Source organism: Notolabrus celidotus, chromosome 14, assembly GCF_009762535.1.
Source record: "Notolabrus celidotus isolate fNotCel1 chromosome 14, fNotCel1.pri, whole genome shotgun sequence".
Taxonomy (NCBI): Eukaryota; Metazoa; Chordata; class Actinopteri; order Labriformes; family Labridae; genus Notolabrus; species Notolabrus celidotus.
In genome coordinates, this window is record NC_048285.1 from 24,385,700 (window position 1) to 24,412,474 (window position 26,775).

At 39.2% G+C, this 26,775-nt stretch overlaps 1 protein-coding gene across 2 annotated transcripts; it reads left to right on the top strand.

Moving 5' to 3' along the window:
• Positions 1-409: 409 nt before the first annotated feature.
• Positions 410-25,053, top strand: hnf1ba (HNF1 homeobox Ba). Of its 2 annotated transcripts, XM_034700467.1 has the most exons (12): positions 410-483; positions 1,088-1,281; positions 6,592-6,992; positions 9,110-9,309; positions 9,579-9,846; positions 9,926-10,149; positions 16,743-16,897; positions 18,266-18,392; positions 18,493-18,675; positions 19,262-19,380; positions 19,706-19,750; positions 22,868-25,053. In XM_034700467.1, exons 3-12 carry the CDS (start codon positions 6,613-6,615, stop codon positions 22,886-22,888), a joined length of 1,722 nt encoding a protein of 573 aa, XP_034556358.1. In that variant the 5' UTR covers positions 410-483; positions 1,088-1,281; positions 6,592-6,612; the 3' UTR covers positions 22,889-25,053. The 2 variants fall into 2 exon arrangements, with proteins under 2 accessions (XP_034556358.1, XP_034556359.1); XM_034700468.1 differs by lacking the exons at positions 410-483; positions 1,088-1,281 and having other exon boundaries at positions 6,084-6,992.
• Positions 25,054-26,775: the final 1,722 nt, after the last annotated feature.

Below are 26,775 nucleotides of genomic sequence, written 5' to 3' on the forward strand. Positions count from 1 at the left end.
TGCTGCATATGTTACCTGCTCTTTAAAAGAATCACCAAAATGACACAAGATGACACATAAATAAAAAAGAAAAAATACAATAAATAATACACATTCATACAACACACAGCATACTCTTAAAGAGAGAGCACCATAACACTGTCCCAACCGTAACAGGCTATTTACTGTTTAAAATTCTAATAGAGATCGGCACAAAGGAATTTTTAAAACGATTCAGTTTACACTTGGGGACCCTGTACCTTCTTCCACACGGTAAAAGTTCATACTCAGAGTAAAGGATGTGCAATGGATCTACAAGTATTCTCTGAGCCTGCCCAAGAACACAGTGCTCATAAATGGCCTGTAGGGAAGGGTTGCCAGTCTTTCTAATGACCTTCATGGCAGTCTGCACCAGGCGAGAGAGGTTACCATACCATGCTGTCATCCCATACCTACATCCAAAGGCAACCTCATGGTCTTCAGCACCTCTCTTAAGTAGCATAAGTGAGTAAAAGTGTAAATTTGTGTTTGCAGTGTTAGGTGCCAGGAGCAATAACCTGCTAATGTCTTGTAGGTACTGTTAGCATTTGCTGTCATAATTTAACAGACTGCTATCTTTAACTCTGTATTCCATTATTTTCAGATATTCCTCTCAGTCTAGCTCCTTGTTTGTATCATTAGAATATTGTTTAGCACAATGCCACAGATAGCTAATAGTTGGCAACTTAAATGAGAGGGATTTTTTATGAAGCCCAGGAGTTAAGCTAAATTCCAAGAAGGTTAACTTTCTACTTTTCTTCTCTTTGAAAACCATAACCCTCACATCTATTTCTTATCGTAGGTAATGGCAGGTAAATTGATTTCAATTTACTGAGCTGTTTTTCATGTTTCCAGTCTCTAAGCCAAGCTAGGCTTACTAGCTTCTATCCTTATCATATCTAAATGCTATCAATCTTCTAATTCAAGTCTTATTAATAAAGATAAGAAGCAAATCACTTCAAATAAGGCCATTATTTAAGGTAAAACTGCCAAATTGAAGACAACATTTTGGAAGTACTTCTTCATTCAGATACAACAACGTTTAACCACAGTTGTCTCTTGTCTTTAGGAGAGGAACTGATCGGTTGGGGAGTTCAGGCCAGGGGTAAGGTCCAGCTCAGTCTGTGGAACGGGACATGATTCTTTCTCCTGAATCTCACGCACACATCCAGTAGCCCTTGCCCTTTTTATTTCACTCTTTCCAAATGTTCCGGTCCTGTGCACCGACCAGTCTTCAGGGTGAGAAGCGAGAGGTCATGAGAGGTTAGTGAAGACACCAAAAAGCAGCCAAGCACACGCTGAGACAACACTTGAGTACTCACAGATTGTCCCTGGATTAAAGTATGAAAATGACCCAGAAAACAGGCTGGCGCTGGCTTGATCCAGCTTAGGAGCATTGTGGTACCAAATGTAAAAGGGACAATGACCCATGTTTAATAAGCAAAATGTTGTGAACAAAAATGATTTGTAATGATTTCAGATGAATAAGATGACCACACATGGATTACACATTTGAAAGTGAAACATCCAGTTTCAACTCATAAGCACAACAGAAACACAACAGAAACAAGAATGACAAGCAGATAAATTGCTGAAAAACTACAAAATCTTCTGATGTTAATGACAGGATAAGATTAAGGGTTTAGGAACAGCAACTAAATGGACTTTGTGGTGAGATTGTTTTATCCCTTGAACCATGCATGGCCTGTATAGTGTCAATTGTGTGGAAATGGATATCAGATGCAAATTTATGAAGCTATATTGAACTATAGTACAACAATGTTATTATAACTAAACTTGACATTTGACTTTAGCTATTGGGCTTCAGGAGTCGTGTTATTTTTGACACCTTGCTGTCACAGAAACATGCTGGTTCTGTATTTTTCTTATGTTCACCATGTCGAATGAACATGTACTAACTATGAGTGTGGTACCAACCCCTGTTGAGAATGCATCTGGACGAATCACGCCCCACTTTCCTGGATACTGATGTACAAAAAGTTAGGCAGTGCTTGGTTTGGGTTGTCTGTTTTCAAGCAGTAATAAATGGAAGCTCAGTGAAAAAAAACATAGAAAACACACAGAAACTAGCTACTTGATTATCATTGCCTCCTGCAGCAGTTTAATTTTACTCGTGAAGACATTGTTCATAGTCATATATAATGTAAGGTGGTGTCAATTAAAATGCAGATAAAATAAAAAAGTATGTGGACCATCAACAAAAATAACAGAATCTGCCAACTTGAAGTTTTCAGTTTCTCTCAGTCGGTCTGCTTCTGACTAAATACTCGCTGACTCATAACTAAACTCATTGGTTAATATTAAAGCTCCGATGAGGAGCTTTCAGTCTGTCTCTTTGCCCGAAAATGACCCCTCTGTAGCAGCAACAGGCATAAAAAATAACCATAAAGAAAAATAAAATCTTGTCACTGATCAATCAATCAATCAATCAATCAATCAATCAATCAATCAATCAATCAATCAATCAATCAATCAATCAATCAATCAATCAATCAATCAATCAATCTTTATTTGTATAGCACCAAATCACAACAAACTGATGGTTTTGTTTGCTTCAGTGGATCATATAAAAACCAAATCTGCAGCCTGTTTTTGGGGGGTTCTCTAAAGGAAAGGAAAAGAAGAAAGTTTTCAACTATCTTCCTGCCTTAAGACTTATGCCTTCAGAAATGTGGAGAATCCATGCAGATGTGTAGTTCTTACAACTACCATCTGCTATGATATCTGCCAGCTACCAGTATGGTAGTTGAGCTCAGCCTATGTTAGCATAGAAAGTTGTGAGGTACAGATGGACCCATTGGCTACATCTAATTGGCTGATACTTGCTTCACCTACCTCCACTGGTCACGTTCTGTGTTATATTATGGAGTTTTAACAAACTAACCAACACTGCATTAGTTTTATCTACTTAATAGTGCACCACTGTTTATTTCAAATACATGATTATGTTCTAATAAGGGAGAAAAGCATTCAAAAGTGACACAGCTTGACTAGTCTGCCTTGCTTTGTATCTGGCATGCTTTGCACACTTGAAGCGGTCATTTTCCCCAATGTTACTTTTCTCAGAACAAAGGACAGCATCCCTGTTTCATTCTAACAAAGGAACATGTCTTAAATAATTCATAAGCAGCAATGAAGCTTTAAGGCGTCAAGGAACAACCTGCACAGTGCTGGTTGTTCTGCAGGTAGACAGACAGACAGAAACAGTAACAGTTAAGAACTGTCCCAGTCTCTGGATGGTCCTTCTCCCTGGTTGCTCAACCTCTGTGTCACCTGTGTGTGTGTGACAACGTAATGTGCAGTGCGTGTTCCTCGATGCGCTCCACTGCCCAGGTCTCTTTCACAACCATCCTGATGCTCTGTGTACTGGATCAACTGTTTTTGCTGCTTGTTATTATTTGTTGTTAATGGTTGACAGATTTTAAATGGAGACATGTGAAATGTACAGACTTGAGATGTGGCAAGAGACTTTTTGTGTGTGCATGTGTGTGTGTGTATGTTTTTCTTGTTCCTGGATTTTTCTGGGCTTGGATTTACACATTTTCCTTCACATTTAGATGCAAAACGAGATAGATGTTCCATTTAATTCAGATAATTTTTCTTTCATTACCTTTAAATCAGTATCTAGGCCTCAGAATTGCTTTGTGAACAGATTAGGTGTAAAACAACATTTTAATCTGTTATTAAGAAAATAAATCAACTTCTCTGGGCCCTAAAATCTGACACCTGAGTCATTAATGGGTCAGTAGAGACGACAGATCTGCAGACAGATGTATATTTATCTGTTCCCTTGCGGTTATTAACTCGAGCGAAGTGCAAGAAAGGTGCACATCAGAGAACTTATTCAACAGGTGGAGGATATAAGAGACATATTAGACGGTAGAAACATCTGTCAGCTCTTTTCAATGGAATAAAATGTACCTTTAATATGAAATCAGTCATATAAAATCATTAACATTCCTGCAGAGACTATAACTGCCTCTCACACTCTGTGTAGGATTTTTAATGACCTCACTGAACTTTATGATGTTTTTATCTCTCCCTGTCTTGTAACTGGGGCATTTCAGTTGTTACAATCGTACAAAAGTTTCATTAGTACCATAGTCTGAAATGCTGAACTTCCACCAACATCACAGATAATGTAACAGACAGTCTCACTGTGCCGAGTTTAGTCTTGTGCTAATAAGTTTAGGGTAACCCTGCATATTACTAATGATCAACCACATTGATACTACACTGACAGATTACAAGTCTGACCAATAATTGGCTAAGTTATTGTTGTAAACCATAATATTCACACAGCGGCTTCTGTGCTCACAGTGGTTTGTTTACAGGAGAGTTTGGGTTTATTACTGTCTCAGGAAATGACGTTTAATATGCATATTCTCAATAGGGGAGGGATGATGTAAGAAATACACAATTTAGAATCCAAATTAGATTAAATTAATTCAAATGAATTTAAAGAAAACCCTGGATTCAAATGGACAGGGAGTTAATTTATAAAAATAACATTTGTATTAGCCTGCTATAACACATATGAAACATTTTTGAATGTCATACTGAGACACTTTTATCTATGAAGCCTTCAGTAAGCATGTGAGATCATTTGAATTCATGGGAAATAATATTTAAACGTGTTTTTTTAAAGCCAATTTAATTTGTTTATAGGTTTAATCAGCATGCAATATGATATGTGATATTTAACAAACAATTCACTGTGCAAGTATAAGCATTTTTATGCAATGCAAACATTTTGCTGCAAAATCAACATTAAATATAACTCTCTCAGCTTTAGTGTCACAAGAAATCAAGTTTGACAAACTTGCTTGAATGGAATATTTTCCCTAAAAGGAAATAAGAAACAGTCCGCCGGTTAAAGCTTTTATGGCAAGTGGATAGTTTTTTTTAAAACGTTTTTTTCCCCCACACATGCATCATATTTACTTGTTTTCTGTCTTATGTCTGTATCAACTCGTCTGCTATTAGGCCTATCTGAGCTGAACATCTGGTTTTACAGGGCAGCATCATTTTGATTGTACAAAAACATGTTTTACTCTGAGATTTTTCTGTAACATTCTTTGGTAGCTATGTGAAAATGACAGCAGTAAATATTGAAAGTCCTGGTCATGACGCAGGTCATTATCCAAAGTTTTGCAGACTTAATTTTAAGACTTCTTCGTGACTTTAAGATGAATAAAAAAATTCCAGCCTAATTAAAATATCGACTGTGAAACACAACTGTGCAAATAGCCTTCTTTATTCCACTCGTCATGATTTATTTCCCTTTAATTGCCCACTGAAAGAGTCTTAACATCCAGCCCATCTTAAACGTCGCTCTGCACCTGCATCTTCCGTAAGTGCATCCTCCTCACCTCGACCACAGACACTGCTTATAAGTAAATAAACTTTTATATTCAACTTTACCACTGCTTTATTTGCAGGCTAAATTTACATGCAGGGAAACAAGGTTGTAAGAGTTAAAAGAACCAAAATAACAGTATTCTGCTGATGATAAATTGTTTTATTTAAATCCTGAGTGCACTGAATTGAGTCTTGCTTTCATATTATTTAAAGTCAGATAAAGATTGGGCATTTAATGTAGACATTTAATAATTCGATTTTTGAGAATTTTAACTTTAATTTTTTTGTTACGATTTTATGTAATTTCTCTACATAGTCTAACCTATGACATACTAACTACACTTTACTGTGAAAAATAGCCTAGAAATTAAAATTTAATTCATAGGCTATAAGTTATAATGTATCGGCTTCTCTGAGGAAGGGGCTCGATTGTTTTTGTATAAGAGATTAGGATATCATTATCTTACTGATTTGGCAGCAGCAGGAAGTTAAAAAATAAAACTTCTTACAAGCCATCTAAAATCTAAAATCTGAAATCAATCCTGTGTTCTTTTGAGACCTTTTCCCTGAAACTAATGAGATTATTTAGCTTCATTAAAGGGCACACAAAGCTGAATTAATGAGGACAAACATCTCATTAACAAGTACTATCCCTTTAATGGGAGCATGCACATGGTCACACCTGAACAATACCATGAATTAAGTCATTAAAAAAGTAAAATAAAGTGCTGTTTGTACAAGCTGACCGACTCCTTCATGCATTGTAACAAACACTATATCCACTTCAGATCCAGCGATGTGAATATATGTGCAGTTCGCCTTTCTTAAAAGTTTTTATGGCATATACAACAGAGTCCAAAGTCCATGAAAGTTTAGCTGATAAGGGGAGCCAATAAAAGCAGCAGTGCAGCAGTGTAAACACATGTCTCTCTGGGCCCAGAGCAGGACCTTATTCTGCGGATTTACATAAGGCAGCCGGCCCACTCATTATCATGTTTTATATCCCCTGCACTCACAAAGCATCATGGCAAAGTAGCTCCATCCTCCCCGTCTAAAGGGAAGTGAAGTAGCCTCACGGAGCAGGTGCCAGCAGCCGAAACTCCCGAAACACATGAGCAAAGAAGACAGGAACTTTATTTTTTACTTTTTTTATTCTTACTCCCTCCCTCTGTTCTCCCTCTCCATTCCCAGCAGGCCTATGTTGTGTTTTTAATGTTCTCTAAAATGGTATCCAAGCTGACATCCCTGCAGCAAGAGCTTCTCAGCGCTCTGCTGGACTCAGGAGTTACCAAAGATGTCCTGATCCAGGCCCTGGACGACATGGACCCGAGTCCGCCGGGATTTGGAGTAAAACTGGAGAATCTGCCCCTGTCGCCCGCACCGCCTCAGAGCGGGAAGATGAACGGAGCGGACACAGACTCCAAGCCCGTCTTCCACACGCTCACCAACGGACACAGCAAGGGCAAACTGTCCGGGGACGAGGGCTCCGAGGACGGGGACGACTACGACACGCCGCCGATCCTGAAGGAGCTCCAGTCACTGAACACGGAGGAGGCCGCCGAGCAGAGGGCGGAGGTGGATCGCATGTTGGCGTGAGTAAAAATGACATTTTCTGGAAAGTGTAAAAAATAGCCTATACATAGTAATGTAGCTTTTGTTTCTTTTTCATGTTTATGTTTATTTATTTGCACAATTAAAAGAAAATACACACAAAAAAGAGCAAAGATAAATAATATACTGTGCAGGAAGAGCTCAGCTTATTTTAAGCCTCCACCCAAATATTGTTCTAATATAAAAAATAAATAAATAAATAAATAAATTGACACATATAAAGACAATAGTTGATACTAAAAATAAAATACCATAAGAATATACCAAAATGAACAAGCTTATAAAAACATTATGTCATGATAAAGTGAAAACCAGCCCTAACACATGGCTAACATACTTTAGAACACTTATAATGTTTTATTTGTTCAAGTGCTGGCATTCTCATACTTTAAAAATCAGTCTTAAAAAGTTAAACACGGACTTTAAAATACCCAAAACACTTTCCCTTCTTTGTTTACAATTTTAAAATAACCCGCCACGGCTGGGTTTTCACATTCTGGTTACTAATTATCCACATGGATTATTATTTCTTTACCTTACTCGGAAAATATCAGCTGAACTGAGATCTATTTATTATTAACTTTACTCCACCTCTCCGTGATAAAATCCGATAAAGGCTACATGAGGAGAAAGTGAACTGACTAAAACTTAGGAGGAAATTTAGGATAAGGAAAAACATTAATTTAGACACAGACTTTTGTATTTTAAAAGCACTACATTTTAATTTAACTAGATAAATCGAATAGTTTATATTTTTCCTATTTTTTTTTACGTGTCAGTAAATTCTTCCTCACGTCTAATGGACATTATCGCTGCATTCATTTGTAATCGTCTCCCCTCAGACCACGAAATTCACTGTAAAACTAATATTTGAGGCTTTAACAGGACCGGAAGAAAATCAAAACTAACCCACGTGTAGTTAAGTTATTATTAATTTTATTCTATAAATCATCAACTGAAAGATACACAGTGGCGTGTGATTAGAGTGAATGGAGATCTGGTTATTCATTGTCAAAGTTATAAACTAACATCTCCCACTTAACCCGCAGACTGAGATGCAGGCCTCCACATTCTCCAAAACAAACAGACGTGTAGAGATTTGCTATAATTACCGATGTCACTGTGTCTGGGCCTCTGATCCTGGACTACACGCGCTTTTTACCGCCGACTACATATTTTATATTGTCGTATAATAATGTGAGGGAGTAGCTCCACAGGTAAGACATGCAAGTTTTTAATGCTTCATTTTACAATTACCTCTCCGTGAATAAAAGTGCATGTTAAATGTTAAAGACGAAAACTAAATACTTATTGTGACTGTAGTTACATTACTCTTAGATCTAGCCTAAGACACTTATATGATTGTACTGACCTCAAATTATCAATTTAACATCAGATTTTTGTTGCATTTTTTAATTAATGGAGAGAAATCCTTATATTATAAATATATAAAAATACACACATGCTGTATATTTTAGTACATGCAGTTCAATGCAAAATATTTTGGTTTTTCAAATATTAAAAAAAATCTGATTATCCCTAATTTACTTGAGTACTGTCAATAGTTTGTTACATGGCATTTTGGGTCCATCTCATGAAGGTTTTCATTGTAAATTCCAACTTTAAATGTTCTGTTTTCCAGGCTGAAATCATGTGTTAAAGCTACAAATACTAAGTCCAAGTTTCTCAACCGGCTTGAATCCACTTGAACTAACCTTTGAAAATATTTACAGCCTATTGAACGGGCAGCTATGATAAACGGGTTTTCTGTCAAGGGACTTTATTTTATCAGCGCAGCACCTTTTAACTTGAGGCCTTGAAACAAATGGAGCTAGAAGAAGTTAATGAATGTGTAAGAAGATGTTTAGACTAATTATGAATGAAATCAAAAAACACTTTGACGTTAAAAGTGCTAAACAAATCTTATAGAGGAAGCATTAACCTTGATTTAACTGCCTGGCATGAACACAAGCTTTATTTCTGATATAAAATGTGTATAAAGGTTATCTTTGCTTTGTGCTATTTCCTGTTAAAGCGGCTCGTAGCTCAGCAGTGAAATGATTGGTGTTTTCTGCTCCTGTGTTTCTTCTGAACTCAGAGAGGATCCATGGCGTGCTGCCCGCATGATCAAAGGTTACATGCAACAGCACAACATCCCCCAACGGGAGGTGGTGGACGTCACAGGGCTGAACCAGTCTCACCTCTCACAGCACCTCAACAAAGGCACGCCCATGAAAACACAGAAGCGAGCGGCTCTCTACACCTGGTATGTCAGGAAACAGCGGGAAATTCTTCGACGTAAGTTAATATTTGAGTTTCTCACAGCTTGGCCTCTGCCTGTGATGTGTTGTTGGCATCAGCATGGTACTTAATTTGGCTTTTAAACCTGCAGGGATGTCATGTTGGACTGTCTTAACCATGACATTTCAATGCACCCGAAGTTGCCATGTTGCAAACACAAGGACAAAAATGTGATTTATTAATCAAACAAACACTATCATGTTTCTGGTGTTCATGTTTCTGCTTTTGGTAGTTTTAATGTGAATGTACCTCTTCTTATTTTGCAGAGTTCAACCAGGCAGTTCAAGGTTCTGGCAGCATTATGACAGACAAAGGCAATCAGGATCCGGTGTTTTTTTTCCCAGAGTTCAACCCGTCCGGTCAGGGCATGGGTCAGCCTGGTGACGAGGTCGGCAGCGAACCCTCAAGCAAGAAAATGAGACGTAATCGTTTCAAATGGGGGCCTGCGTCCCAACAAATCCTGTACCAGGCCTACGAGCGTCAGAAGAACCCCAGCAAAGAGGAGCGGGAAGCCTTGGTGGAAGAGTGCAACAGGTAGAAACTCATCCTTCCTTACTTTACCTTCTGAGAAAAATGTTACCAAAGCCTAATGTTTCCCGTCTGTTTCCTGCAGAGCCGAGTGTCTTCAGAGAGGGGTATCTCCCTCCAAAGCTCAGGGCCTTGGCTCTAATCTGGTCACTGAAGTGCGAGTCTATAACTGGTTTGCTAACCGTCGTAAAGAGGAGGCCTTCAGGCAGAAGCTCGCTATGGACGCCATCTCTGTGCCGCCCCATGGCCTCAACACCCTGCTGTCACACAGCTCCCCACATCATCCACAGACCAGCGCTTCACCTCCAAGTAAGATGCTTGGCTTTACTTTGCATGCCCTTCAGCATCACAGAGACCAGTCATGTCGACAGAGATCTCTTTCTTTAAACTTTGTTGTTACATTACATTTTTCCCTCCCATTCAACATATCCAGAGTAAAGATGAATAGTTTAAGACAAACAAGTATGATGAGAAGCAGAGATATTATTCTTTTAATCTACACACTTTTCTTCCTTTTAAAGATTGTGTGCCTACAATACCCATAATGCAACTTGATGCCTTTTTTTTGGGTCATTGATTAAGATCATTGGTCATTTATTATTGCTAGAATCCACTTAATAAGCCTCAGAATGCTAACCACTAACAGTGATGAGAAGCATATAAAAAGGTCTCACTGCTTTTTTACTCTCTAAGTTTGAAATGATACAAAAGTAGGGATATGAAAATGCATGCTAGCATCACACAGAAAATGAAAGCTGTTGGCCTCTACATTTTGGATGCTAGCACATGAAGTACATGTACCAAAAGGACAGGATTTTCCTCCCTGCTTGTGTGAAAATCCTGTCAGTGCAGGTTATAGAAACACAGCTGATGTGATCAGAGAGGCAGAGAAAGACAGCACAAGTGATCAATGAGTGTGAGTGAGTGAGCTGAGCAAATGCCATTGTTATTCTGATCTCTGAAAACACACTGAGAACAATCCACATTGTACCTGCAATCTCCACTCCAAAGTCAGCATGGAGAAGCATGACACAAAGGGCAGCAATCTTGTGACAGGCCAGGGTCGGGCCAGGGTCAGGGAGGGAGGACAGACACATCCCGATTAACTCACATAACGCCGTCATTTCCACATTTCCTCGTCCCTTGCAGGTTGCTAATGACTCCGCTCAGAGAGTTGCCAAAACAAGGAAATGCTCTAAGCTATTGCTCTGACCATTTCACCCTGACCTGATGTTTGCATTTGGGGTAATTAGTATTGACTGAGTCTACCTGGTATATACGACGTAAAAACAAAGCTGATAGGCCTCATAGAGCATTATCCTCCACCACACCATCACTCACCCACCATAAAACCATGATTTGAGAGCCTATTGTTGTCCTCTCGTGTTCGGACACGAGGCGAGCTTTGAAGGGAAAACAAACTGTTTGCATTGGCTTGCTCTTTTACCTTTGGATAAACTGGTCCCACTTGTGGATTGCCTGTTTGCTCTGTTTTTTTGTGGCTCAGAACACCTGACCAGGCATTGACCTTAGGTTGAAAAGCCAGAGAGGTCAGCGATAAGGTTGCAGAAGGAAAGGGTCGCTGCCGGCCCCCCCCTCAGCTGGCTGCTTACAAGGTGTCCTGCTGGCATCATGCCGACAGCATCAGCTGTTTTTCAGTGTCAGCCCCCAGTCTGACAATAATATCCCAGCAGGGCGTCTCATTGCGTTGCTAGGGCACGGTCTGTATTATGCATGCTTAATGGACAATTAAAATCCTTTGCTACTACATCTCCTAGGCCTTTGATAAGGGGCTGCTCTGACTTCTCTTCTCTATACTCCTCCTCAGCAGGAGGCCCCATTGTCTGTGGTGTATTAGAAGACTGCAGTGACTGTAACCTAGGTTCATTTATCTCTGCTGGGCCTTGAAGAGTACTGAGTTTAAAGCCTCCCCCGGCACCTTTATGGGCACCAGTATAGTTGCTGAGGCTGGGTGCAGACTTGGAGCAGCAGGAGCTGTCCGCTGAAGTATTGGCTCTTTTCTGGCCAGACAGGACTGATGACCCCTTCTTCGCCTATAGAGAAAGCGAGTCACCCCCTCCTTTTTCTTAAGCCACCACCGCACCTTCAGTCATACAAGAAAGGGTCACTGCAGGGTCAGATCAAAGAAACTCTTCTTACTTTGGGAGTTTTTATTGATTCTGCTTCGGTTCGTTGGCCAGCCGGTCACAACTGGATAGACAGTCAAACAGTGTGACGTGCAGTTTGGGTGGTGACTTTTTTTTTTTACTTTGAGGGATTAAACTGATGTCAGGCAGATTAAGAAGTCTGTTAGCAGGTGTGCAAGCTTTCACCTGTGTTTTCCTAAACAATATTTACCTAATGTTCATCCCCTAATAATGTGACCTGGGCACAAGTAATCCATCTCTTTGATGACATTTTACTTAAATGAATGATCTTTAAAACAGCTATTTGCTGTGGTTGATAGAGACAGTGGAATTCAATGTCCTTAGTTAAAATACTGGGTTAATTGAACTTAAATTTTCATTTTATCCTGCAATTTACCTTTATTGCTATATTTCAAGGAGAAATTACAACCTCAATCCTATCTTACCTAGTCTCGGGCTCAGAGAGGTCACAGCACATCTCACATGTTTATGTTTATGGTTTCCTCTTTGCACTGTACAGTTTTAATCTGCATTGATGAATACATCGACAAACTGTGTTCACGGACAATGAATTTTGGAAGTGAAGTTTTTGAGCCCATGCATTGATTTCCACTGCAGAGTTATATTGGTTTATAATGCAGATCACGGCAATCCAGTACCAGTTTTGGGCTCTGTCCCTTTTGCAAAGAGATTTCTCCAGATTCTCTAAATCTTTTCATAATATTATGTACAGTATCTTACTCTATCCTCAAATGCTATGCCATTTTACACTCAGGGACATTATTCTGGAATTGCTGAACTGCTTGCTCACACAGTCTCTCACAGATTGGTGGACCTCTTTACATCATTGTTTCTAAGAGAGTTAGCCTCTCAGGAGTACTCTCTTTATTCTCAGTCATGTTACTGACCTGTTGCAAATATACCTAATTGGTTGGGTGATGTTACTCATTGTTTTTTGTTTTTTTTTGCGCATTACAAAACTTTTTTAGTGTTTTGTTGCCCCTGTCCCGTTTCATAACCTGTTGCTTGCATCAAATGTTGAGCTAACATATATTATTCCATAAAAAAATAATTTCAGCACTGTTGAGGAAAAAGTATGGTATTGGTTCCAAACTTTTTCCTAGTAAAAATCAGGGATTAGGGCCTTATTTTACTGTTATATGACTGTACAGCAGTTCTAAAGCTATACAATTCTGAGTTAAACCTTAATTTAGAAAAAAGTGTTTGATTCTCATAGAGATAGAGATACAACTTCTATAAATTATAACACTCATCATAGAAAAGTCCAAAGAAATGATAAAGTTTTGTGAGGCAGAACTTTATTTTTCTTCATTATCGTTTTTCAACGCATCAGATTCATCTGCTTGGTGGAGACCAAGCCAGAAGTAGGGAACCACTGGGCCAAACAATTAAAATTTATTTTTTGCTTTTTAAAAAAAGAGCATTTGGTAATACTGCTTTGGCAGCTGAAGTCACCATAAAATTGAATCATTGCTGTGTAGGCTGAGCTACATCCTACAGCACGAAACAAAACTAGCAAACTCAGAAGTTCCAGATCGGATACAGTGGTAGGGGGGATTATCTGCCGAAGGCGTCACCCCCAGCCAACAAGGAAACAACACACAGACCCACACAGAAGAGATGGCCTAGCTCTGCACTTTCCACTGTTCTGTGTCTCACAGAGGGCCTCAAAGAAAGAGACTGGACACGTCCTGCAGAGACCCAGGAGGTCTGTCATATGCAGTGGCACTACAATGAGCACTGCCTGGGGTTGGGTAGGCAGGCTTTGATATTACATGGGTCACACAGGGAGCAAGGGCCTTTTAAAACTGCTGAGGATCCCTGCTACCACTCCCCTCCTGAAGTTCTCGCCCTCCCCCTGCTCTCGAAAAAAAGGGTCATCAGTGTCTTATGAATTTGGTCCCATCTTGCCAGAGCTGACTTTAAGATTCACCGAGCCTCTGAATAAAATCATCTTAATCTAGTCGAAGTAGAAGTTATACAAGAACTTTAAGTGTTGACCTGGTCTCTAACTTTGTGGACACAAAATTTTGCTCCTGGAATTCCTCCTTACTTACTCCAAGCTTCCCTGCAGTTAGAATTACTGCCAAACTAAAAGAAGCCGTCGTGAATAGCATCTTTCCACCCCCAGACACTTTAAGAGGTCGCCCAGCACCGAGATAACTGCCTTTTTATGAGACCTCTTCTATTGTGAGGCAATGGGGGTCATGAGTCCAATAGAGTGCTTTATTGTTCTGCAGCAGTGTTTACAAGGCACGGTGCAGTGTCACAGTTTTGCTACTACTCTGCAAAAGACAATATGAAGTCTGTGCACTTAACAAAATGGAGGACAGGTACTTAAGACTGTAAAATATGGCATTGTGGTTCTTCTTAAGGCATTGTTGCACTCTTACTTTAAGAATCCATTTAAGTCATGGCTCAACTTTTTCTTTGCCATGAGTGATTGAAAAGACTGCAATGAAAGTTAGCATGATTTAGCAAAAAAATACAAACTCCAAAGCAAATATTTGACATTTGGGGAGATACGCTTGTTTGTTTCCTTCACTGTATAAAGATAAGACACTTTTTACTACTTTAATGTCTGTTAAGTAAAGTATCTAGAAGCAGCGGACTATTAGCAAAAAACAGAACATGATGCAGCATAAAGCAGCTAGCCAAACTCTGTCCAACAAATGAAAATAATACCCGTATCAGCTCCCCTGAAAGAAAGAGCTCAACATTCTTTAAAATATTCCATTGTTCCCCTACAGTGTGTTCAAAACAAATCTCATGTCTGTTTGATATGAAGCGACAGGTTTTTCCGTTTAGTAGACAGATGTTAAAGTGATTTGTTTGCTTGGTTAGAAAGCAGTATGTCCTTAATTCCGCTGTGTTGATATGAAAATATTCACACACAACTCTTAATTAAAGGTCATTTGGCATCAGAGATTATATGTGTTGTGATATACTTAGTGATACCTGATGCAAGCGTTAAGGTCTACAAAAACATCCTGTTCCAGTTTCCATCAGTGACAAGAAATCAATGCCCTCCTCATTGGTCACATTCAGTGTCAGTACCTCTCCCTCTTTTTTATCTCAAAATGGCTGCAGTATATCAATGCCTCCTGTCATGTCTGACTCGCCTCAGCAGGGCGTTCATGCTGTCACACCTGGGTCAGGGACGGAGGGCGCTGCAGGAAGATGGGAGATCTGAGTGCAAACAGAGTCTGTCTACACTGTCACTGAGGGAGGGGACTCTGTGTGTCTGTGTGAGGCTGAGACCACAGGATAAGAATGTGTTTAACATTGTTTGTTATTGTGTAATGTTTACTCTGCCGGTATCAGAGGGGGCCTGCATCAGCAAACAGGCATTTGGTTGTTAGTCGTGGCGAGGTGGAGCATTCCTTTGGGTCTCAGGTGAGAGACAGCAAGAGGTCTAGACACGGGATTAGGTGATGGCACATCACATAAAAAGGAGCTGTAAGGGATAATGCATAGTTAACTGGTGGTTATGCCAAATAGAATCCTGGCAGGGTGAGACTCAAAACAAAGGGGTCTTTTTACCATGGGCATTTTTAACAGATGCAGAAAACAACAGCAGCACCTGTATAAGTTTGCTATTAACCTAGAATCTAAACGTTGTGCTCTCCAAATTAATTGAGAGTTATATTGTTTACTGATGTTGTTTAAAAGGAATAATTTTGGCAGATTGTCAACAGGAAGAGGTGAAATCATAAACAGATATGCCTGATATGTGCAGTAACTTGTTTCTGCAGATTGATTTGATGTGTGTGATCAGGTTGTACATAATGTCACATTGCTATTTAGAAGCAATATCCATTGTCAAGGGTTTTGACCAATCAGAATCAAGTATTTAACACAGCCAGGGGATTAGTATGAAAGCTGGGTAATAATATAATATAATATAATATAATATAATATAATATAATATAATATAATATAATATAAATATAATGTATTTTGAATAAAACACTAAGTTAAGCTTATACAATACACTTTCCAGATTTATTATGTATATATATTTGCCACAAAGAACGAATGTTTTAATATTTCCCCAAAATGTAATGTGTTTAAAAAAGTAATATAAATGAATAAAGAAATAAAAAGGATAAAAAAGTAGACACTACAATTTTTTCTTCTTTTATTTCTCTCCCAATAATTGTGTTGCAACCTCTCAGATTTCTCACTTGACATTTCCTGGGTAATTTGTTGGCAACAACTTAACTAAACTTGAGTGTGTGTGTGTGTATAGTAGTTTAAACTAGCTCTACCCTAAACAGTCAGAACAACTGAATTCTGTTTATCCCTTTGAATGCATGACCTCAGGTGTTGTGTTGATGATCTTACTTATAAGAAAATGATCCCAGAACTTCACCCACCGCTGGCTGAAACTGAACACTGATGTAATGTGAACAACAAGCAAACACCGCTCGAAACGTCTGATGGTAGTTGTGCTGTAGTGAGTGCGTGTACATAAAGCATGGCCTTGGCTGAGCTGCACAGATAGCAGCAGCAGCGGTGATGGGTCAGTGTGTTTGTTTGTTCTTGCGCTCTCTCGTCTGAGTCAAAGAACAGGTGAGCTGGTTGGGTGGAGTGATTGCGGTGCAGCTCAGCGCAGAATGAGGCCGCCTCTGCTATCTCTCTGCCCTACATAACTGTTAGCAGAACAAGTGAAACTAACACGTCTGTTTCTCTCTCCTTCTCTCTCTCTCTCTCTCTCTCTCTCTTCCTCAGTGCGTTACAGCCAAGGCCCCGGTGAGGTCACCTCCTCCACCACCATCAGTCATCACAACAGCAGCTCCATGCCAAGCAGTCAGTCTGTACTCCAGCAGGTGTCTCCAGGAGGATTGGACCACAGCCACAGTCTGTTGTCACCTGACGCCAAGATGGTGAGTGAACACACCTGGGCCCTCTCAGCCTCAGATTAGATAAGACGCGGCCTGAGTTTAGCATAAACGTACAAAGCAGGTTCCTGAACCTCCGCTCTCCCATGGACCCACTGGCAGCAGCCAACAATTAGCACATTGTGCTGCTCTGTTTGGAAGGTGGAGTTAGGGGGTGGCAGGCCACGATGGCTTCACCAGAGGGCAATGGGCATGTTCATCACTCAGCCAATAAACCAGACAAAGAAACATTCTGCTGTATTGATTAAATGCCTCACAGAGAGGAGACACAGGTGGAGCGCTGCTTGTTCTGCCAGAGAAATGACGCCAACATTTGATTATACTCAATGTTTTTTTTTTTAGTCAACCTCTGAGTTTCTCCCTTCTGCCCTTGTTCAATATTTGATCAGTGACAAGGAAACAAACCTGTAGCTTTTTAATCGTAAGCAACAATACTTTGGAAATACTGTGATATTTCATTTACTGCTGAATCAAATCTGTTTCCTCAACCAAAATTACAGTAATACATATTAAAAATGAATAAACCATTTACGTTTAACCCCCCAAACTGGGGACCTGGACATCATTAGTGTAGTATAACATATTTTTCTAAAAGGTCTTAATTGCATAATTTATTATATGTGAGTGAAGAGAAACTAATTCTTACTGTGACTTGTTCTTGGGATCCCCAGTGGATAGTACTCGTATCTTTTTCCATATGGTAAAACAAGGGTTAAACCCCTTATCCTTTCAGAGTCAAATCAAATACAAAGTCATGCAACTGAAATATCCACAGTTGCAGACTTACTTCCCTGTCAGCTCACAACACTTCTGCCTTTCAGAGCGGTGTAATATGAAGTGACCACAGAGTAGCTGACCGGCAGGTCAGAGCTGACAGTTTCCTATCTGCAGATATGCATCTGGTCCATCTGTCCTCTGTGGGCAGCTGCTGTAGTCAAATAGACGCAGACCCAGTCAGTGGAAGGACCCTATCCAGATAAACATTACTGTACAGGCAACAATGCTTTTTTTATTTTAAGTTGTTGTGCAAAAACATATCTGAGTATTTAAAAAAAAACATGCACATAAAAGATAAACTCATGCTTATTTTTCCTTTACCATTTTTTTCTTATCAGTGTTTGTTTGTGTGCTTTGCATGAGTGGAGATACAGATGTGTAGTGGTATACAAAATAATCTGAACTAAGTCAACATTATGTGTTGTTTGTTTAGCAGCACACGTTAGTTTCACTTTGAGAATACATATATTTGATTTTACAGAACAGATCCTCTCATAACTCAAAGTGTTGTACTTGTTCAAGCAACGGAATAAAATACTGGTGTTATTTTGTATATTAATCCTGAATTTTCTACAGATTTCAGGTTCAGGGGGAGGACTTCCTCCAGTTAGCACGCTTACAAACATCCACAGTTCCCATCACAGCCATCAGCAGACACAGAACCTCATCATGCCTCTAACTGGAGTCATGGCCATCGCACAAAGTGAGTCCTCCTCCATCCCTCCATCAAACCAACACAGAACAGAAGTTGTAGAGTTGATTTTTTAATCAGGACACGGTTTAACTTGTTTTTCCCTCCCCAGGTTTAAACTCATCACAGTCTCAGACGGTGCCAGTGATCAACAGCGTGGCAGGGAGCCTAGCAGCGCTGCAGCCGGTGCAGTTTTCACAGCAGCTTCACAGCCCTCACCAACAGAGCCTGATGCAGCAGTCGCCCAGCCACATGAGCCAGCAGCCGTTCATGGCCACAGTCACACACTCACACAGTCAGTAACAATTAATACTACTCTTGTCTATACACAATATATGGCTTTACCCCTTGTCACAATATTGAAAAGTCAGTCAAAAACGCCTTTGTCTTTTTTTAATGGTTTAATTTAAATCTTATTAAGCCTCACATGCACTGTATAGTACAGCCCTGCTGGATTTGATTAAGGTGGAAAGGGTAAATTTGGGAATCCTTTAGCTGGTCTTATCTCCGGATTATGATCCAGCAAGTTTCAAGTTTCAACAACTGTTTGGATACTTTAGAAAAACTTTTTTAGAGGGGAAATATAGCATCTGTAAACACACGAACGCTTAAAAATGATCTAATTTCTCATAATACTGAAGACAAAGAGAGAATATTAGGTTTTTGATTTGCTATCCTTCATTCTTTTGGGATCTATGGGATTAAAGCGATTGGCCATGTTGCTCTTATACATGAGCATCGTCCGTTTTTTTATGACCTTTGAAATGTTAAATTTTGTTGTTTTTAGTTGCACCTTGAAGTCCTTCATCAACCTGAAAATAAAGATATTTTTAGACACAAACTTGCTTAAAAACTAATAACCTGTTTACTTTTCTTTGCAGTGTATTCTCACAAGCAAGAGCCCCCACAGTACTCCCACCCGTCGCGCTTCCCCTCAGCCATGGTTGTCACAGACGCCAACAGCCTCAGCACGCTCAGCTCCATGTCCTCAAGCAAGACAGTGAGTGTTTAACACATTATATCACTGTTAGATGCATGTTCTCACCTCTGTCCGCCTGTCACTGTGGGGTTTAGATTTGAAATGTAATTCCTGTAATCAATAAGGGGTATCTGCACAATAATCAGAAGTAAATTAAAGTTAATGTAAAATATATATGACACCTTGATCAGCTCATTATTCATCCATTGATTCACAAAGTTCCCCCTCACTCTGATTGGTTTAAAGGACATTGCACGATTCAAGCGCACACTTACATTAAGTATTAACTTGTGACCAGGAGTGTGTGCGTGTGTGTAATGATTGTGTTTAATTCCTGTCACATTAGGATGCTCCTGTAAACAAGATGGTGCAACTCGGGGGTCTCTCCTGGGTAAATACAACTTTCAGACAAACAGTTAAAATGAGTGAAAATTACCCAGAAATATCTCAAGTAGTAATCTGTTATTTCTTTTTATGTCAGAGATTTTGTTTTGGGCTGCTCCTGATGTTTATGTTTACATGTATTTGGTTGTAAACGAACAAATGACACAGATATATGGATAGCAATCTCCTGAGGATTTCTACTTCCTCTCATCAATCAGCTGATCCCTCAGCCTGAACGCCTGTTGATTAATGGCGCCTCCTTTCACTTTCCTCTTACCTCTGCGATCAGGAAATGAGCCTCACTGTTAATCAAAGTTCTCAAACCCCTGTGTCCTCCATGCTACAGTGAGGCTACAGATGAGACGGGCAGGGAGGGAAGGGGGTGTTTCTTTTTTCTTCTTTTTTTTTTCTGGTAATTACATCTCTTCCTCTTTCCGACTTCTCCCTGCTCTCGGTGATCGCTCTTGCCTGAAATGTTGTCCGTGGTGCTTTCACACGCTCAATTTCCCACGCTGAGGCAGAGCGCTCGCACCGCCGCGCCGCTGCTGACAGACTGATGGGTTGATGGGATGGGAGCTCAGAGCAAAGTGTGTCTTAAGTGGAGACAGAGAGGGGGAAAAAGCCTCTGTGAGGCTGTGAAGTAGGGACATGTTGGATAAGCATTTTTTTATTGTTAATATTTGTAAAAAAAACAACAACCAACCTTTATTTTGTATTCAGATTCACAAAGGTACTCAATATTTTATTGAATCAGAATTTCTAAATAAAATCTCTCTGTCTGTATAGCCTGGGATGACTTGAAATGATTCACGTTAATTAATTTAAAAGGCTCTTAATCTGTATTTGCTTCTAAACTTACAGTGAAAAAAAGTGAAAGTAGGCTTTCTTTTAACGATTGCCAAACAAAAATTCAAATGATATTGTAGTTTTTTTAAGTAACGCACAATAATCCCTAAAAACATGGTGATGTAAAGACCACTACTACTAAAAATAAATAATTACTCTCATGTACGTTACTTCTCAAGGATATTTTAATAGTGTAAAATAATTCAGCTGTTAAATAGTGGTTCCTGGTATTTGATTAACTTTAGTTATAACAATATGAATACAAAAAATAAATATTAATCTGAACCAAAGAGGATTAATGCACACATACTGCTGTTTGTAAGGATAAATACACTCAGAATATTTGAAGGTTCAATATTCAATGATAGATTGTAGAGTTTAACCTTTGCTAATTTTAGTTGTTCATCACACTCTTGATTTTTTCTCCTGCAGTAAATCAATTGTTTAGTGAATAAAACATTAGAAGACCACAGAAGAATACCTCAGGTTTCTTTATATATAACAGCAGATGTTTGCACAAAAGAAGCTAGCTTTACCAAACTGTACTTTTTTTTTTAAGGAATGACATGCCAATAAAACCTTAAAAATAAAAAAGTCATAATCACTGAAACACTAAGGAAGTATCATGTTATGTCATATTCTCTTTTTTTATTAGTAGAGTGGAAGGTAAAATACCTCACTCTGAATTGTTGTGAAGTTAGTGGCATAAATAGAATACCAAAGAAACCTTTAAAAGTGTTGCAAGTATTCACAATTACCAACACTGGCATTACCAGCTTCAGCACTTTACAGGCTCTGTTATTTAGAGAGTAATTACCTGTCAGGTATTTTCTTATCAGGTCTTAATTTGGACAGTGCAGCCTTCTTCCCATGACTCAAACCAGCGTGTTCAGGCTTTATAACACTCACTGTTTGCAGAGAAACCCTCCATTATACCTGAGTCCTTCTAAAACTCACCTCTGCTCACAGCCCTGCGTCTAATGACTCAGGTCTCAGCTCAGCTTATCAGGTGAGGCTGTTTGCTGGACGCGGGGTCACAGCGGGGTCACCTGCCTCCACCCAGAGAGATGCAGGAGAGAAATAAATTCCACAAACAAATCTAAAGAGAGAGAAAGAGAAGGAGAGGGGGAGAGAGAGAGAGAGATAGAGAGAGAGAGAGAGAGAGAGAGAGAGAGAGAGAGAGAGAGAGAGAGAGAGAGAGAGAGAGAGAGAGAGAGCTTTTCAATGGAAACAAGCTTTAAAGAGTCAGGAGAAGAGGGATGAGGAATGTATTTGGTCAGGTGTGGCACCTGAAGGTGCAGGGGTGATGTATGGTATTTACCAGTGGTGAAAAGAAATATCCCTAAGTGCAAGTGGTAATACTGCGATAGAAAGGACTCCAAATGAAGCTGAAGTGGATTGTTGTTAGCAACAGGGATTCATTCAATGCACTGAAAGCATCATAATGAAGACAGGCTGCTTTTCTAATTAGCTCTTATATTACTTTATTATTATATCTGTTGTATCTGAAATGTATTTTATAATTTATCAAACTGGAGGTCAGTTGATCCTTTACTCTGTTATGGAGATATTAAGTAATATGCTTACAATTAATTTTGATATCTCATTGACATATTTCACAGTAGTGTTTCTAACTTATTTGAAGTCTTAACCTGCAAGTAACATGTAACTAAAAAGTTTTTTAAAATGCTTAGGAATAAAAAAAATATAAATAGAAAATGAATTCCCTTAATTATTCTCTTTAAATTCTAAAATATGTTTGTGTTGTTTAAGAATATTGATTCATGTATTCAGTGTTTTTGTTTTTCTAATTATATAAATAGCTCAATATTTCCTCGTGAATTGTAGTGGGAGTATAATTTAAAGTGCAAGGACCACATATCTACGTTAAGAAGTATTCTATTTATTCACTAAATTCATAACTGAATTGTGACACTGAAACATCAATTAGAAGCATGAATAAATTGTACATTAGTGAAGTTAAATTATTATTTAAAGTAACATGAATAATGATATTTTGGTATCTATGTTTTTTTTATACATACAGCAATTTAACTACGTTTTCTTTCTTATACAAAGCAACATAGAAAGGGAAACTCATTAGTGCCTGTATTTGATTAAATGTACTTAATAACTTTCCACCACTGGTATTTGCTGTGCATAGATTTAATCTTTTAGAATGATTCTCCTGTCTGTGTCTGTCTCACTGGACAGAGTATATTTATGTTTTCTGTAAAGTCGAATGTGTCTCTCATTTTCTCTCCTCTTGTCCTTTCAGTGTCCTCTTCAGGCCTGGTGAGAGCGTCCACCTAACTTCTCCGGTGCCCGGCAACCCAAGCACATTTTTCCACCCTCTTGCAGCGGTAACCATGACAACTCTTAATAACCGGCAGCAGTGCGGCTGGATGATGACGAGTCGGTCAACAAAACTAACAGGGGGGAGGAGTGACGACGGTGAGCCAGGCGGCGAAAAAATGAGAACATGAGGAAGGAAAGAAAAAAGAAAAGTTAACTCGCTGCACCTGAAAGTGAGGAGACTGGACTTTCCCTCTGTGTCGCACAAACATGATCAACAAGGACGTCTAATTTGAACGCAGTCTTTTAAAACAGTATTCAGTTTTTTAAGCCCCTTTTCAGGAAAGAGACACTACAAAGGAACAAAAACCAGGCACCCAAAAAACTCACAACTGAGAGGCTCTGGGAAATCATCCAACACTGTGATTGAAGGTGGAAATATGAAGACACACTGAATCTAACAGACACTAATCAGCCTCTGAGAAGGCTCAAAGACTCAATGAAGCGAGTTCCTGGATGCCTTTCATTGGCTACACATACATTGCCTTGCACCTGAGCAGGACTGTGTGACAATCACAATCACCTTTATTGATCTTGTGCATTGGCTTTAAAGGAGTCTTCCATGTTTTTCAATGTGTATACTGTGATTGAAGAGACTTTGACAATCTTGAAAGGACTATGCAATGCGTCTATATGTGTTTGCAATGCTTTGTATAACTGGATTCTGCACACTTGAGACTGGAAATGAATATGCACTATCAGTGAAGCCACAGCTATTATTATAAAGTGGAGTTTCTGTCGTGAGACGCTGCCTGTAACATAGGGGAAAAAACACAGATTGATGTGTGTGACAAATATGCCAAAGAAAGAGTGTAGCCGAGTGCAGGTTTTATTTGTCGTCATGTCTCAAAAGTCAGCCTGTCGTATCTATGAACCAGGTCTGCCCTGAGGGGGAGGACTGACTCACACACTTTAAATGTGGCCCTTCCCCTCCGTGTTGTTTGCACACAGGTTCAGGTGAATTTCAGGAATGGGACTCACCCTCCTCCTCATTGCTCTCCCATGTCCTGCTACAATGTGAAGAAATAGCATAATAGGACAAATATTTTTAATAACTCCTCATCATAAACCCCCTCACAGTGTAGAATGAAAATATTGACAAGTATTCAGAAACAAAACAGTCCTCTTAGTCGGTATTTAGTGAAGGAGACACATGAAAGAGGAAAATGTTGTGACAGCAGCTGCTCCAATCATACAGGAATCTAAAAAGGCTGAGAAATGTAGGGAGGGGAGCAGCTGCTGTGGGTACAGACAGCCACACTTTTTAATGTGCCAATGTGTACTGAAGGAATATGAAGCTTATGTTGGCTCAGAGCCATCCATGGCAGTTTGACTGTTGGTCCACAAAGAGCAGAAAAGACACACAAACATTAGCTGTATGCTAACTAGCTTGAAGCTAACGAACATACCAGCACGGAAGTGTGTTTGTGTTCAGGTAACCTCAGACTAACCTCACCAGGAACTGCTGCTCAGAAATTTCGTCCACTGGACAAGAAGTTCAAACATAAACGGGAAAAAGAATGTTAAAGTCATGCTCATAAGCTAAAAGCTAACAACAGATTATCTCTGCATGGGGACAGAGTTGTGCTCAGCTCAACCTCAAACCAAACTCACTACAAACTCAGGTTATTTCCTCCAGTTCTCTTCAGTCTCATTCCCCCTTTTCCCCTTTTCAAGCTTCATCTATTTGCATGTTCCTTTCTAGGCACATATTTGTTTAGCTAGCTAGATGACGATCAGAAAGGTTGAGACATAGGACCAAATTTGGCAACAAGACTAAGTTTTCCCTCCAAAATAACTAAGTTACACATGTTTTACTAAAACAAAAAGGCAGTCTTGACCGTCAAACCCTGTGTGTTATAAGCATGGCAGATCCAGTCTCCTGTTCAATAATAGGTCATTACATTGTTATTATTGTGTTGATTGGTTGGTGACTGTTATAGGCACATTTACTGCCTTCTGATCAGAGGGCACTCATACTTGTGTGACAGGACGTGATTTTTTTTCTCTTCTAATGTATTATTTTTGTATAAAATTGAAATCAATCATAAATCATTATTTATACTTTCTGAGAAAATGTTGATATTTCGAGTAAAAGTTTTTTTTTCCAAAATGAAAACTCAGTCTTTGTTACTCTGTGTGCCCGATAGAGAGATAGTTCTCTTCTTCATAGTGCAGCTCACTGCTAGTCTTTTTATTGCCTCTACTTATATGTCATGGTGTTGCTGTGTGATAAGTTAACAGCCTCTTTGAAGTTCATAGATCTAAAGTGCACGAAACATTTAGTTCATTGGGACATGTAAAACTAGTTGATAGTATAAATCCTTTCAGCTTTATCCGACATACTAGTACAGCCCACTGTAAAAAAATAAATTTTTCAAAACAATTTTATTATCACAAGAGACCACAGCAGAGTTTTAAGTCAATAAGAGGCTTGTGTCTGGGAATTATGTTGTAAATATTCAAATCTATTAGACTATAAAAAATTATTTGATTGAAGTGACAGACAGTCCAACTTTGACTTGGCATTTAATTTTGATTTCATAGTTTTTTAATCAATTTTAAACAAGAAAATGAGCTTTAAAAAAATTTAAGAAATTGCTGTTGGGTCAAATGTGGCATAACTTTTATTGCCTGTTCCGCCTCAGCATAACAACCATTGACTTCTATAAACATGTCTATAGTAACAACACAGTACAATTATCTTGTTTGAAGAATTTGGTGTCGACCAACTTTAAAGATTACTGTTTCTCTTCATGCCTTTATTGTGGGGGCAGGACAGTGATAGAGTCAGGAGGGAAGAGAGAAGGAAGAATAGAGAGGCTGCAGAGGGTCGAGGGTGGGGGTTGGACCCGGGCCGCTGCTCTGAGTGCTGTAGCTCTGTCTGTGGGGTGTGTGATGTAACTGCTGAGCTAAACCTGCACCCCAAAACTACCAGCTCTTAATGGTAGAATCTGGCTCTCTAGCTGCTTAATGCTGATTGTTTTAACTGAAGAAGGTGTATTAAAGGCACAGGTCCATGGAAATCTTCATTGATTTTATTTACAGATAACCAGGGTGATTGGCCCTTCAAAACAAAAGTTATCATGAGCCTTTCTAACGTGTTAAATCCTTCAGGTTTCATCTTTATGAAAACTGCTTTTCCGCTGCAATTTACCAACATTGAAATTTCTATCACAAATCAACCAAATCGAGTTGAGCTGCTTTAAATACATGTTCAAAATAAAAATTGCAGAATCTTAAAATAAAAACACAGCCGTGGCATATATACATAGAAACATCACAGAACTAACAGGATTGTGATTGTGTCTTGGTGCCCTGACCCTTGCTGTGTTGACCTGCAGTTTACATCGTGGAGCCCTGCTGAGGGAAGCCTTGTAATCCACTGATGTTGCTCCATTTGGTTTTCAATGAGGCCTTTGATTTTCAGACCCAGGAGGCCTCTAAAGATCTAACCAAGTCTCTTTGGGGTTCTTACCTAAAAGAAACTGAAATACTGGGAGGCTCATTAGCATCTGTTAGCGTTTGAAATACAACACTAAACTCTCTAAATGTGACATTTAACTCAGCTGAGAATTAGGGTATGAATACAAGATTGATCCATTAGCAGTGGCTTTTAGAAACAGACTGAAGAATTTTCTGGCTGCAAAAAACAGTTATATATGCTCAGCAATTAACACTATAGTCTCAGGTTTATTGTTATTGAAAACCTTATTATTCCAAGTACTTTATTTCCAATGTATGCCTAATTGGGAGCTGAAGCTATTGATGTTTTTTACTGCAACTATTGTATGAAACTCATTCAACAGAAATCCATTTCAGTTTTAGTTT

Coding starts and splice junctions, on each gene's coding strand:
- hnf1ba (XM_034700467.1), top strand. CDS start 6,613: ATGTTCTCTAAAATGGTATCCAAGCTGACATCCCTGCAGCAAGAGCTT. Junction 9,310..9,578: donor ACAGCGGGAAATTCTTCGAC/GTAAGTTAATAT, acceptor CTTATTTTGCAG/AGTTCAACCAGGCAGTTCAA. Junction 18,393..18,492: donor AGTCATGGCCATCGCACAAA/GTGAGTCCTCCT, acceptor TTCCCTCCCCAG/GTTTAAACTCATCACAGTCT.